Source organism: Corvus hawaiiensis, chromosome 7 (assembly GCF_020740725.1).
Source record: "Corvus hawaiiensis isolate bCorHaw1 chromosome 7, bCorHaw1.pri.cur, whole genome shotgun sequence".
In the NCBI taxonomy this organism is placed as follows: Eukaryota; Metazoa; Chordata; class Aves; order Passeriformes; family Corvidae; genus Corvus; species Corvus hawaiiensis.
Genome location: NC_063219.1, coordinates 851,609 through 866,673, shown reverse-complemented (window position 1 = coordinate 866,673; position 15,065 = coordinate 851,609). Strand labels below are relative to the sequence as shown.

The window sequence follows — 15,065 nt, the reverse complement described above, 5'->3', positions numbered from 1 at the left end:
TTCATCAGGGCATTCTCCAGGGAGAAACCTCTGGAGCCTGGGAGAACCAGCAGGTTCCATCCCACTCTCTGACTCAGAAGCTGCCAGTGGATCATCCCAGCCTCGCCAGCAGCTCCCTCAAGCTTCCCTGCAAGAATCCTAGTGCAGAAGGATCACCCATTTCCCAGGTTTTCTCACCCCCCACCATTTCCAGCAGCATTCAGCACCCGCTTTGCACAACAGTTGTTCCAGCAAATGGCTTTTGCAGAAAGTTTCTTTCATCTGGCGGCTGGAACATCTAAAGATCAAGTCCCTGTTGCCCAACGGTTTGGGCAATCCTTCCCAAAACATCACGTTCTTTTGTGCAACTGCCATCCGCGGTCTCCCCGACAAAAGCAAACACTGGGACTACCAGTAAAAAATAAAAAATAAAAATAAAAGGAGTCTGAGCAAGCAGCTCGAAAAGGAGCCCCTCAGGTGCCGGGAGGTGAAGCGGTGAAAGGAGGGCTGGGAGTCCCTGAGCAGAGCCCAAAGAAGGGGTTAAGGAGGGGGCCAGAGGGGCTTGCAACACAAACTGCAGCAGCTCTGACACCCCAAGCAGGCACTCTTGGACTTGACCACTCTGCAGCTGCAAAATTGGCAACCTCTGGCCTACTTTGGGGCATGTTAGAGTCCAACTGTATTTACGCTGACAGAGACAAGCAAAGGTTGTGACGATTTATTGACGCAAGAGCTATTTTGTGCTCCATGCCAGAAATTAATCAGTGGAGGAGGAGGAATTCTCTTTAAGCGCTTTGGTGAGCTGCTAAAAACAACAGGCTGAGGTCTCCCATGGCAAACACCATCAAAAAGAGAGAGAAAGAAAAAAAAAAAAATTAAAAGGGCAACTTTCACCCAGCAGCTTCTTTAGAAAGACTCAGGAATCAGGCAGTGCCTGAGCAGAACTGTCCTGCGTAACTTTCCTTGTGAGAAAGAAAATACATGAGAGGAATAAATCAGAGCTTTCCCAAACCTCTGTCAACACAACCTGGGGCTGTGTTTGTCCAGATCAACGGGTCTCAAGTATATTTGGGGGAGGTGGAGGTGGTGGTGGAGGTGGGATGACCCTGTGAGTTGGCTCTACCTGCTGCAATTCCGGACAAAAAGAAGGAAAGCAGAGGCAACAGTCCCATCACCTCCTTGAAAGAGCTGCTGCACAGAGCTCCACTTTGAAGGCAAAAAATAAAAAGGAAAAGAATCCTTAATGCAGACTGAAGGAACAGCATCAGCCCTACCTGCCAAGAAGACATCACGATAAACCTGTCAAGAGTTACGAGCCTGCAGAACAGGCCTTGCACCTGCTGGAAAGGAAAAAAAAAAGGAAGGGAAAAAGCCATCTAATGCCAATCAGATTCTTGCTGCTGGCAGGGAAGAGATGCCAGAGCCCTTCTCCTGGGTTTGGTAAGCTGTGAGGATCACATGCTTCCCCCTGGCAGAGGTTCTGTGAGACCAGTGGCACCTTAGTTAGAATAAAGCGAGTTCTTGGAAGTTTCAGAGGTTTTTCCTGAAGTGACAGACGTGAAGGATTCAGTACTTGGATGGACTTGTGGAGTTTGGTGTATGGTCTTTTTACTGTTTTGGATGATTTTATGACCAGAGAAGGGATGGTTGGTCTAGTTCAGGCTTTTATGTCTTCCCACAGGAGCAGCTCAAGCATTTTGTAGATCAGGAGTGGAAAAAAAAGTTTAAAACTGTTTCTCTTTATAGGCAGCATAAAATAAAGGTCACAGTTAACAGAGGGGGTTAAGTCTGTTTGAGTAGAAAGTGCAAGTTTTGAATGCTGAAACAGAAGAGCAAAATATAATTCCCAATGGATTATTTTAACATCAGCAGGCTTTAAGGGTTTCCTGCCTGAAGAATTGTCCGTTGATCAGAACTACTGAAGCCACCTTTTCCAGCAGCAGACAAAAAAACCACCTGCCCTCAGATCTCGGAGCAAATAACCCAGCCGAGGGAGCGCTCCCCATCTCCCAGCTGCCCCCAATTTGCCGGCTGGCTGCAGCCCCGCAGCCCCATTGATCTGGGGCTATTGATCACGGGCTGAAGCCTGGCGGCACAAAGGCACCACGCAGGAGCTCAGGGACAGCAGCAGCTGGGGAAGGAGAAGTCCCAAGGCCCAGCACGGCGAGCACAGGGCCCACGGCCCTCGCCCCGCGCCTCTGATCCTGGTGGGGTCACACAGCCACAGCAGCGCCTTGGAGGGCACAAAGGGTACCTGAAGCCAAGGCTGGCAGCTCAGAGCTCCCACAGCAGACCTCGCTCCCATTACAGTCTGCCCCATAAAGCTATTTATGCCGTTTGGCAGCACAGCAGCTACAAACAACGTGAGTCCACAGATTCCGGGATAGTGAAAGGGTCAGGATTGATTTTTTTTTTTTTTTTCCCAAACAAGTGATTTCTTTGAATTCGACTGTAATTTCTCCAGCACCCTGATGCCAGCCTTGCCACAGAGCACAGGGGGTTTCCAGCAGTCCCCTCCACTGCAAGCAACTCTGCCTTGCCCATGGCTCCATGCCTCCATGGCTGGAGGTTTCTCCTGGAGGAGAGGGTGGCACTGGCAAAATGCCACTTGTTCACGGGCAAGTCAACAAAGGAAGTTGTTTTTCAGTGCTGAGATTATTCAGCTCTTGGTACAACCAAAATGACGGGGAAAAAAAAAACAACAAAAAACAACAAAACAACTAACAAAAGTAAAATTCACTTTATCAGCCCCCCCACAAAAATCCACACCACACGCGACCAGAGGTTGAGAGGGTGTGCTAATGGCTGTTGGCACAATCCTGCCTGTCCTTCCCCCCTTCCCCAGGCATCCACAGGTGGCTGTGGTCAGGCTCCCGTCTCCCCAGGCTGACCTTGCCCAGCCATCCTGGCAGAACCTCCTCACGCCTGGCAATTCCAGCCTTCAAAACAAAGCTGATGTTGCTACATCAAAGTGCAGCAGGACAGCTACAAACACTGATTAAGCCTGGCCTGCGGATTCCCTGGAAAAGCCCGGGTCAACAGGGTTCAAAGCAGGATCAGCAGTGCCCCACTGAACCCCAAACACACTCCAGGGCTCCCGAAAACTCCCGCAAGAACTGAGCTGAGAGAGGAGGATCTCAGAAAAGCCCCCCTGGGGTTATTCCTGCATGGAATTCAGCTTTCAATAGGGCTGAAATTTAATATCAGCCTCATCCTTCTGAGAGGCTAAAAATCTGCTCCCACACCTGAGCAAATCAGTCCATCAAGCCAAAGGGTGACAGCAATCCCCAGGGGCAACCCCAAGAGCTGCTGAGCATCTCAAAGCAAACCAGGGCACTGCAGGTAAAGCAGTGATTTTCCCAGGAACTGATGAAACAACAGGATTTTGGTTTTGGTTATGGAAACAAAAGCTTTAGAAGACCTGCTGATGTATTAATTTTAGCTTTCTTAAGGGAAGAATAAATTGTGTGCCCCATTTCCCTGTAGTTTGACCACCCCACCTGGCACCTCGAACCTTGCAGGTGTCAAGGCCTTTCTTGCTTAATGGCCTAAATAGAAATAATAAAATGAATAAATAAAGGGGAGGGAGGGGGAGGGAGGAAATTCCTGGTATATGGCAAGCTACGGGGAGAAAGGGACTTGCAAAGCCTTTCCTGAAGGATGGGAGAGTTACCAACTCCACAATTGTTCATTCTCCAGCCAGGCACCTGCTACTCCACGTTCCCTCACTCCTGGCTATCCTCTGACTGTGAAGGCAGTTTCTACAGCTGTTAGGGGATGAAAAAAACATGCTAAAAACTACACTAAAATAAGAAACGTCATTGCAATTGTCTCTCCACTCTTCTTCCTGACCCAGCAGCACAGAATCAGAGAACCACAGAATCTCCAGAGCTGGAAGGGACCCACGGGGATCACTGATCCAGCTCCAGGCCCTGCACCCCACCAACCCCAGCCTGGGCATCCCTGGCAGCGCTGTCCAAATGCTCCTGGAGCTCTGGCAGCCTCGGGGCCGTGCCCATTCCCTGGGGAGCCTGGGCAGTGCCCAGCACCCTCGGGGGGAAGAGCCTTTCCCTGCTCTCCAGCCTGAGCCTGCCCTGGCCCAGCTCCAGCCACTCCCTCGGGTCCTATATGGAAACATCTTCAAATAAAAATAAATCTCCAAAAGAGTTTGACCAAGAGCTCTCAAAAATAAAGCCCTGTTTTCCCTTTTGCAGCAAGGGTGAGCAGCACCTGCCAAGCACAGGTAGCCAGTCCTAGACTTAAAGGACGCAGAGTGCCCTGTCTGGCTGACATCCCTCTGGGAATAAGTGGATTTTCTGCCCCTGCTCTCAAATCACTTTCAGAATCAGCGGGGTGACTGAGACAGTCCTTTGCCATCAGCTCTGTCCCAGTTATGCACATCCAGGACACCCTAACAAGCCTCACTGCTGTGAGAGCCTGGCCCCAAAGGTGATAAGCTGAATAATTTAAAACAAACCCTGAGAAAACACTCCTTGTTAACTTAATTTGGGGAAGTATGGGCAAACAGGAGTTGACCAAAAGTGAGTAACAAAAATGTAGTAACACCTCGTAGAAAAAGGTTTGTCTCCTTTCCAAGTGAGACACAAGATCCCAAGGACTATCTCAACCATTATTACAGAATCTCCTGACTTTAAAAGTACGACCTTTTTATATATCCTTTTCCTACCCTGTACTTCATTCAAAATAATCCAGAGTTCTCTGCCTCTCATCACAAGTACCTGCTTCTCATCTTCGCACTGCAGGAAACATCACAGGCTAAAAAACTTACTTTAGAAACAGGCTTTTAAAGAATTCCTAAGTGTGAGAACTGCATTTAAAGAAAAAGCAGAAATGAGAGGAATGCACTTGGCAGGGACACTGACCTAGCAGGAACTTCAACTTGAACCCCAAGTTGAAGCACAAAACAATTCTTCTCTTTTGAGGGTACAGTAAAACCCTTGCACAGAAAGTCCCAGCTATTTGATGCTCCAGAAAGGAAAAACTTCACAGGTTTAGTGTGAGCAGACTGAAAACTTTCAAGGACCTCAGAATGACACTGTTCCTAGAGGAAATCCAGGACAGGCTCAGCTCCCACGTAGGTACGAACAGGAAAGCAGCTGGAATAGGTGTTCTGTTGTGGGCTGGGGAAAGAAAAGGGAATGGAGGCATGGCCAGTTCCCATCTGCTGGAGTTCTCAGCTCTTCTAACTGAGTTTACTCCACAGACAACCCCGAAGGCCTCCCCAAAACTGGGGGACCAGACTGCCCAGGGGAACAGCCTCTGAATTCCCAGTCTAGAATAATCCAGTAAAAGCAGAGCACCAGACTGGTAAGGGGAAGCAGGGCTCCTTGGAAATGTTCCAGGCCAACCTGGGATAGTGGGAGGTGTCCCTGCCCATGGCAGGGGGTGGGATGGGATGGGCTTTAAGGCCCCTTCCCACCCACACCACTCCACGACTCTGTGATACACCACGTCCGGATGCTCTTCCACAGCCAATACCCACCCTGGCCCTGCTGCAGGCGGGCTGGAATCTACCCCCACAGCCCCTGTGTTTATTTGAAATGATGCTCTTGCCCCCAGATAACTTCCCCAGACAGCCTCATTACTGCCAGAAAGTAGGTCAGTGTCATTTAAAGCCGGCTTGAAATGCATCTCCACAGAAACTTCTTAATCTTTAAAAAGAGAACGCATCAAATATTTATTGGGCGGTGCAAAACGCTGGGAGACGCTCACGGGGAGAGCTCTTCAGTGTGCTGCATGAAATGGCTTTCCATGCCTCACCGAGCCCTGGAGTAGGGGAGGAGAGTGGCTGGGTGCAGATAAAGCCCCGTACAAAAGTCCTTATCTGCCCAGCAAATCACAGTACGTGACTCCCTAACTCGTTCTCCCGGTGCCATGTGATCCTGGAGCTTTCTGCTTCCTCCAGGAGCTCCTCTCAGCCTTAATGATCCCTGCTGCAGATTTTCCCCTATCAGCCAGGCAGCTCATTCTTAAAACTTCAATATTCCTAATTATCAAACATTCAGCCCTGCAAAATGTAGCTGAAATTTGCATCTCTGCAAGAGTGGCTCTGAAGAAAGGATGGAGCATTTGCATTCAGACTGGTTAATTCCTGCAAGATAACATTTCATAAACAAAATGCTTCATTGAACATGGAGGTTTTCAGCTTTTACAAAGGAAAGTGAACTTTAAACAAATACAAATCAGTTGAGTGATTAACTTTAAGTGTTTTGGTTTTTTAAAACTAATCTTTATGTATAACTAGTATCAGCAGAACAATCTTTACTGATTAAAGAAGCGAACGACAGTGAAACTCAAGCCACTGAATATTAAGGAGGGAGGTAGAAGGAGACTGCAAGGAATCATTTAAGGTCAATAAGAGAGGGGAAAAAACCCAAAACACAAAAAAACGCCTATAAAAAACCCCACACTACTCACAACGCAGTCAGCCTGGGTAAGGTGAGCACCACGGGTTACGTGAGGCAAGTTTAAATTGTGGCCAACGTTACCAGGCTAAGGAGTGAAACTATACACGCTTTCCCCCGCCCCCCCAAGCTTTGTCATAATCCTAAATGTTATCTTAATTAGCCTAATTTTCTTAATTATACTTCACAGCAACTTGAGCCTTCGCAGCACAATCCCAGCGCTTTTCTCCAGCTTTGCTCCAGCGCTGGAAGAGGCGGCGACTCCTCTGCCAGGAGCCAAAGGGCGCGTGACGCCTCCCAGCTCGGTCCTGACTGGATCTGCACAGCCTCCTGCTCCCATCACCGCGGGCAGAAGCCAGATCCAGCCCCTTTCCCCACCTCCAGCCAGCTGCAGGGAGCTGCTTGTTCCTCTGGACCACACCAGCACGGTGCCCGTGGCACGAGGGGCACGGGCAGCCCACCGGCTTCTCCTGCTCCGCGTGTGCACAAGAGCTGCTGGTCCCAAGCCCAGACTCAAGAAGGAGGCCGTGGGGAGAGCCCAGAAAACAAAGCTCGAGGTCTTTACCCTGTGTCCAGGGCTCACACTGATTTAGCCACTGGAAGTTTTCTCCCACCTGGGTATTCTTCTTCTCCAAAAGCTGTTTCTTGTTCCCTGAGGAATCTTACTCCAAACCACAACGAGAGAGGAGGCAGTGAGGGGGGAAGAAGCCACACTTTTCTTAGCCAACTTAAATCTCCTCCGAATTCTTTCACCTGAGGGCGAGAAGCCCTCAGTGCCCGACACTTCTCACACAAGCTTTGCAGAGTGAAATGAAAAATCAAAAAAGCACAGAAAGAAACCCAACCCAAACCACTTCCATTCATCTACGCCGCAACAACTTTATGGCACAGCTCCTAAAACATCCCATTAGTGCTGGGCTTGGAGAAGATTAGAGAAGAAAGCTTGAACCCACTGAAGCAAGGCTTAATAGGCTCTCGAGTTAAGCCAGAGCCTTCCCTTAAACAATGCCCATCATTAGGGATAATTACCTGTAGCTGTATAATCACCGTGGCTACGATAACTGACATGAGAAGTCCAGATGTCATCTTTGGCAAGGGTTGGGAAATGTTTCTGCTCCTCATTATGCAACTGACTCTTGAAAGAGAAACGAGCGACAGGAACACCAGGGGTGAAAAGCCACCACGGAACACGGCGGAGCTCCAGCCCAGCCCTTGGAAATACAACCAGAGTCAGAACCCAGCACTCAGGAAGGGCACACGGATGTCCAACACCATCCTGCCCAGCTGCTGCACCCCTGGGTTATGGTCAGACCGCCCTTCTCAGCACCATTCTAGACAGGGTTGTTGGGAAAACGAAGCTCAAACTGGTTTTTAGAGCTGAGCCGAAGCAGCAGACCCAGCAGAAAGAGGCAGGAGAAACAAGGGTTCGGCAATGAATTATAAAGGAAAGCCAGAAAAACCAGCAGCAGGCTTCCACTGAGTAACAGCCCAGCCAGGAAGGACATCAGCACTTCCCAAACCTCTGGAGAGCTGCTCCTCAAGGAGCCAAGCAATAGCCATGGTTGGGTTTGGACTGCAGGTGGATGTTTCAGGCGTCCCACCGCCACGGCGAGAGAAAAGCAGGCGGCCCCAGCTGCCCAGCCTCACTGCAGAGGCAGGAAAACACTGAAACAACAATTATCTGCTATCTGAAGAGCAGAGCTCCTGAAAAACACCGCTCTGCATTTGTGGCCCAGGTGAACTCACGCAAACACACTTCAGTTTCCCAATTCCTCATAGTGCCAACAAGTTGCAAAACCTAAGGCTGCTACATTATGGAAGCAGAGACCACCTTTTTTTTCTTTTTGATAATTGTGATGATTTTAGAGACTTACAAACTCCTTTCAGCCGTGAGGAGAGGGTCGGATCTACCCCTGCTGCCGGTGAACTCCAGCACCCCTATTTATTGCAGGATTTCTTCCCCCACAAATAAGCAGTTCCTTAAATCTTAGGAGCTGTTCTCCGGCTTTTAGCACTTCAGCTTTACTTGTTAACCCAACCCTGATTAAACTGAAGTCACAGAGTAATCTCTCAGAGGCAGAGTTAAGTAAGTCCTTCCACGTGCCCCGTTGTTGTTGGATTATTTGCTTCCCAGCAGCCAGTTCTGTACCATAAACTCAAACAGCCCAAGCACCATTAAAATTCCTCTTACAAAGCTCTGCCTGTCACAAAAGTTGCCCCAAACTCCCCAAAAACAAATGTATGAGGCACCTTTAAGCTCAAAAGCAGGTAACCGAGTAGCTACAGAGCCTGCTGACAGACAGCAATGCACCATTTGGTAGTGATGAATCACGCCTCCAATTGCAAGACACATTAGGGGTAATCCCCCAGCCAGCACTGAGGTGGATCAATTGACTTTTGTTCCAGCAAAACTATTCCTTCCTATTAAAAAGTACTTTAAAAGTCAAAGGGTTTTCTTAAGTATCACTAAAGGCAGCAGCAGAACCATGCCCATTCCTGGGAGGTACACTGCACATCGTTAACGCTGATTTAACAAATTAAACATCTGGCTAATGACTCAGAAAATACCAACAAGTTGCACTGATGCAACAATTAGAGAGCCGAATTTTAGCACGATTATAGAAACCTGACATGGTAAAGCTTCCCTGTTAACTCCTGGTAACAGCAACAGCGCTTTCCAGCCTCACACCAAAAGCAGCGAAGGCAGCGGGGCTGGATGATGCTCTCAGCACGGTAAAAGGCGTGTCCATGCAGCCAACTGTGCCTTGGGGTCGCTGCTGGGATCCCAAGCGGCCCTGCCCTTACCTGGATGGCTTTGGGAGCTCATTGCTGGCAATGTCTAGTCCTTGGGAGAAGGGATTCGAGACGGATCAGTTTCCGCGGGAGTAACAGCAGCTCGAAAGAGCTCCAGTGCTTCACCAATACATAGGAATGGGAAGGGGGGGGTTAAATCATGGCCACCTTGTAAAATCCAGGGCACAGTGACATGCTGAGTTGTATGGGAAGTAATCCAAGAGGGTGGCAGAGTATCTTCCAATGGCTTTTAAAATGGGAACCTGCAATTAAAGAAAAAGATGTCTGCGTTAGCAAATTAAGATTAACAACCATTTAAATTGTACATTATGTAACCTGTTTATCCCCTAGATTAAACTACAATGCTATTTTAGGCATTAAGGGTTGCAGAGAGAGTAATTTTCAGAGTTGTAAATGTTATTTTGATTAATAAGCATAAAGATGCAGATTAATACTTAACATTATTTAGGAAAAAAAAACAATTAAAAAAAAACCAACACTTTCCAACGACACATTCAAGTCTCAGAAACCCAAAATTCCATGTTAATTCTCATCCTCCAACAGCACCATATGAAGCCACTTCAGTCCAACAGCTTCCATATTTTAAAAGCCATATGTATGAGTGGTAACTGTACTTCACGCATCTGTTCCCCGAAGAAGTCTAAAGAAAAATTCCTCAGTGCCAAGAAGTGGTCTTGGAGCAGGAAGGAAAAAACCCACACAATCAATTCCACTCCCACTCTACCCAAGCCTCCAGCAGATTACTGAGGAGCAGCTCCATACTGCCCCAGGGGAAAAAAAATCCACCATTCCCAATTATTTTGAAGCTCTATATTAAAGGGAGGGAGAGAGAACAGAGGCGAAGTAACCCCCAGAGTCAGCAAGCCCTGACCCCTGCCCCCCAAAAACTGGAAGTGTAGAAGCAGTAGGTACCCTGGCTTGGAGAAAGCCCACCTGAGGCACCCACGCTGACCCAGCCAGCCACCCTTGCACCGAAACAACCTGCTCAAGCTCTGTTTTGGGTGGGGTCAGGGGCTTTTTGGCACTGTACCAAGTTACATCCAGTATTCCCCATCCTAGGAAGTGTTCCAGGCCAGGCTGGAGGGGCCTGGGAGCAACCTGGTCGAGTGGAAGGCGTCCCTGCCCGTGGCAGGGGGTGGAGTGGGATGGGCTTTGAGATCCCTTTCCACCCAAACCATTCTGGGATTCCTGGACATCCCTGTTTCACAGGCAGAGTATCTCAGGGATTCTGCTCCCAGCCAGCTGACCTAGCTTAAACCCAGCTGTGTCCTTCATGCAGAGCACCCCACAGCCACAGGTGATTTCCCTTCTTTGCACCATAAAACACCATCGAACCAGCAGCTCAGCCCTCCTGGGCACCAGGGGCACGGGGTGAGCTCCTCCTGCCTGGCCAGGCATCACCCAGCGCTGGGATGAGGTCACCCTGCTGTCAGCAGCCAGCTCCAACCCATCCCCACGGATCCAGCTGACTCTGCTCACCCCAAACTGCTCTGGCAGCAGATCCCAAAAGGAGTGGTGCCCTCCAGCAGCGCTGGGGCGGGGGACGGCTGCGATGGGAACTGCGATGGGAACTGCGATGGGAGCTGCTCCTGCCTTGCACAAGGAGCATCTGTCCACAGCAGGGCTGTGCCACAGTGTTTCAGGCAGTGCTGGCTGTTCCTGGAAGAGCTCTTAGCACGCTCGGGTTTGTGTGCTCCTTTCCAGGAAGCAAAACCAGGTCTGAGCCTTCCAGCACCAGCACAGTCACTCAGGATGGGCTTTCTGAGGTCAGGGCAGGAAAGCGCCCCAGCAGGCAGTGCTGAACACAGTCCCTTCCTCGCTGTGCTTCATTAAAAGCCCTCTTTAATTGGCTGTTTCTCTGCAGCCCAAGTGTCTCAGCATCACCACTCTCCAAGTTCCTCTCTGCCCATCTTGCATTCTTAGAGACCTGGAACGCGTTCCACGGTACGCGTCAAATTCAAGAGGAAATCACTTAAATGTCATTTCTAACCCCTGCAGGTCTCTGCCATCCCAAATGTTCAAGATGTTCCAGTCCCATTAATGAGCACATCCTGCTAAACAGAGCTGGGTCAGCTTAGACCAGGCATTAGCAAGACACTAACATAATTTATTTCCATTAGAACCAGCAGGTACTGTTGTAGCATAAGCCATCTCAGCTGCAGACAAGAAGGATTTGGAGTGGAGTTACCAGATCCCCATGTCCTCATTTTCCCAGCACAAGAATGAAAATGTGAGCATGAACAGTGGGAAGTTTCCCAAAGGAAATGGACTCAATCAGTAGCACCAAATCCATTCAACAGCACCATTTAATGGTTTCATCTATTCCCACTGCTGCCCCATCCCTGGAAGTGTTCAAGGCCGGGGGCTTGGAGCACCCTGGGATAGTGGGAAATGCCCCTGCCCATGGCAGGAGATGGAATGAGATGGGTTTTAAGGTCCCTTCCAATCACTCTGTGATTCCACAATTCTCTCCAGGACACAGCAGTCACGTCCCAAGTGACCTCCTCCCAAACTCTAATTTTCAGGTAGCCCTTGCACTGACCTCAATGCAGACCAAAGAGCCGCTGCCAGGCCTCCACCTGCAACAATTCCCGTGTACATGTGTCCTTTTGCCACTGTCTCAAGGAACACACTCCTTAAACTGAAAGGAGTGAAACGCTGCCTGTCCCTATGCCTCGGCTCTCTGGAGGTCTGGAGGGTTTTCCAAGCCAATTATCTCGTAGGGAAAAAAAAAAAAAAAAAAAGATTAAAAAGAAAAACAAACCCGAGTTTGTTTAACTTCTACTCCAGTGCCTCCCAGGACAAGGACGATCACCTCTGGCCTGAGGAACAGCGAGTGCACCCCAAGCATCATTCCAGAGGCACGTTCCCCTCCGGCACCGGCTCAGGGCCGCCTGCCCGCTGCCATCCCAGCGTGCAGGAGGAACCTCAGACCCCACTGCCTTGGCCAGATGGGTCTCAGCAAGGCTCAGCCCTGGGTTTTGGGGGGTCGGGGGCACATCAGGCTTTGCTGGGAGCAGAGCCGGGCACGGACGGCCGCTGCCACCGGAGCGCGCCGCGAGCCCCGGGATTACTGCTGGCTACGGGAATTGTCCTGGCACGCGGGGCCACGGTGGCCGTGCCAGGGCTGGCACTTGCCTGGGCACAGGGCAAAGGGAGGGCTCGGGGGAGCATCCACGGACATGGGGCACTGCCGAGCACAACTGCAGGCTCGAACAAGCAGGTGTGTAAAACATTATTGGATCAGGACTGGGATCATCAAGCCTCCTGCCTTGCAGGAGAATTTTCAGAGTCTGGTCACTGCTGGATTTTTAACAAACTCAGCAACAGGAGCACAAGGAACCACCTGTTTATTTCAGCCTGCTTCTGGCAGGGCACACCTGAGAGCGCAGGCTCCCTGAAACCACTGGGCTGGTGCATCAGCAGCTGCATCCTCACCACATCCCTGGAGCAGAGGGTGGCCGTGCTCTGAGCACGCTGGCACCTCCCTGTCCCCGCCCCAAGCGAGCCTCTACCTGCAGCCAGCACAGAGCAGGACCGAGGGGCTGCAGCCTCTGCCAAAGCGCCTCGTTTCTTACTGGTTTGGTGTCTCAGCAAACCACCAGCTCCTGTCAGGCACCTTCCCTGGATGAAAAGTAATTTCAGCTCTCCTCTTACCCCCACAGAAAGCTTGGGTTTTTTCTCTTTTACATAAGAATCATACAGTTCTGCCACAAGGATGGTGTGTTGACAGGAGGCCTGGAGCAGCTCTCCTACAAAGACAGGCTGAGAAAGCTGGGGCTGTTCAGCCTGGAGAAGAGAAGGCTGTGTGGAGACCTCAAAGCAACATTCCACTGCCTGAAGGGGCTATGAGGAAGCTGGAGAGGGACTCTGCACCAGGAACTGCAGTGAGGGGACAAGGAATAATGGGTTCAAACTGAAAAGAGTGGAAGTTTAGGTTATATATTAGGAACAAATGTTTTACTGTGAGGGTGGTGAGACACTGGCACAGGTTGCCCAAGAAGCTGTGGCTGCCCCATCCCTGGAAGTGTCCAAGGCCAGGCTGGATGGGGCTTGGAGCAACCTGGCTATAGGGGAAGAGGGGTGGAACAAGATGATCTTTAAGGTCCCTTCCAACCCCCCTCACGGTTCTGTGATTCTTTGGCAGTGCTAGTCACAAGCCCAGATGTGCAGAACCACTAATGACACTTACCACAGAACTTTATTTACACAGAGCTGCATTTTTCAGAGCTTTAATTGCTCTCCAGCCCAGATAAGAATCTTGGCCTGGGGCTGAGGTTTCGGGGCTGAGTCAGCCGGGCTGCTCCAGGACCAGGAGCCCTGATGCCCCGGCTCTCTCAGACACAGCAGCCAGGATCCCTCGGAGCCCTGGGTGACACGAAGCGATGCTAGAAGGGATGCTTCCCATCCTGGCACTCCTTTAGCAGCACTCCAGCACCGTGGCGCTTGCTCTCCAAAAGCCATGGAAACACCACCACCACCTTCCAGACGGCGTCAGCGCCGCTCCTCCTGCCTGCCACGGATTGATTACGGCGAGATCATTATTTTTTCCCCCGAAATTACCTTCCTCGCTGCACTCACAAGCAAACAGCCCCAAGCTCGATCCCACGTGCTCCACGTAAGATGCCAGCATCACCCTGATGTTTCCTTGGATTCCTGCTCGTAGCAGGCAGCCTGCAGACAGCCCAGCGCTGCAGCACACACGTGCTCAGCACTCGCCGGCCTGAAGGGGGGCACAGCCTCTCTCAGAGCTTTATTGATTAACTCTCTCTCTGACAACAGATCCTGCACTTCAACCGGAGCAGGGGAAAGCTGCCTTTGCTTTCCAGGGTTCGTTTATAAAATACTGCCAGCACAGGATCCATACATGAAAAGAAGAGGGAAGGAAGAGGCTTAGAGGTGCCTGAAAACAATTCACTGTGACCACAGGAAGATTTACTGCGTCTTTATTTAGAATGATGAAACGGCTTGGGCTGGAAGGGACCTCAAAGCCCATCTCATTCCAAACCCAGGCAGGGACACCTTCCACTAGGCCAGGCCGCTTTGTTTAGAGCAGAGCCAGGGTGGAACAGCCTCCCGAGCTGATCTCCCCTCCGGGGACCACATCTCCCAGCCACCACCTCGCAAGGTGACAAAAAGAGTGGCAGCCATCCCCAGGACCCCCACAGCCCTCTGACAACATCCCCATAGCTCCTGTCTCTGCAGCAGAATACAGCTTTACTGGATCTGTCCCAGGAGAGCAGGTTTCACAAGCACTGCCCACTTCCACACATGCTGCTTTTCCTGCAGTTTCAGCAATAACCAGACCTCTTCCAGGAAATACGTTTGCAAACCTCAAATATCATCAGACCCTCAAAGAGTTCGGAGTCTCTAAGCAGTTTTCTGTCTCTAAACACACACTGTGAGAGTAACAGGAGACACTGTAAAATCTACTATCAGCTTCACACTCAGCTGGGGCCAGAAGAGCCACCAGAATATCACAGAATAATGGAAAACAAAAATAGAGCAGCGAATTTGCTGCTGCGTTAGCCCAGTTCCTCCAAACCCACGCGGATTTTGTGCAGACCTGGACATTCCCCCTCCTTTGCCAAGTACACTGTATAAGAGCTTCAAAAGGGCAAGAAAAACACCACCAGAGGTGTGGCACAAATTCCTCATGCAGGTGATGATAAACCTGCGGCCCAGACGGAGGTGACTTAGAGATATCACAGTGATGCAGAGTCATGATTAATACAGACAAATCACTCATCGCTCTGTTTTCCATCTATTTCTTTCAGAGCTAGAAGTTTTTCCCCTGCTTTTGCTGGGTGAGAAGCTGGGTGGACACAGCAGGGAAGGCCAGGAAAT

The 15,065-nt window shown here is 50.3% G+C and overlaps 1 protein-coding gene across 2 annotated transcripts in view; it reads right to left on the bottom strand.

Annotated features, from left to right (window-relative positions):
* The window catches only part of HDAC4 (histone deacetylase 4), a 176,731-nt gene that overhangs the window by 141,455 nt on the left and 20,211 nt on the right, over nt 1–15,065 (bottom strand). For both annotated transcript variants that reach the window (XM_048308840.1, XM_048308841.1), the window contains exon 2: nt 9,210–9,460. In XM_048308840.1, the coding sequence (XP_048164797.1) occupies nt 9,210–9,231 (22 nt within the window). In that variant the 5' untranslated portion in view covers nt 9,232–9,460. The remainder of the gene's footprint in view (nt 1–9,209; nt 9,461–15,065) is intronic.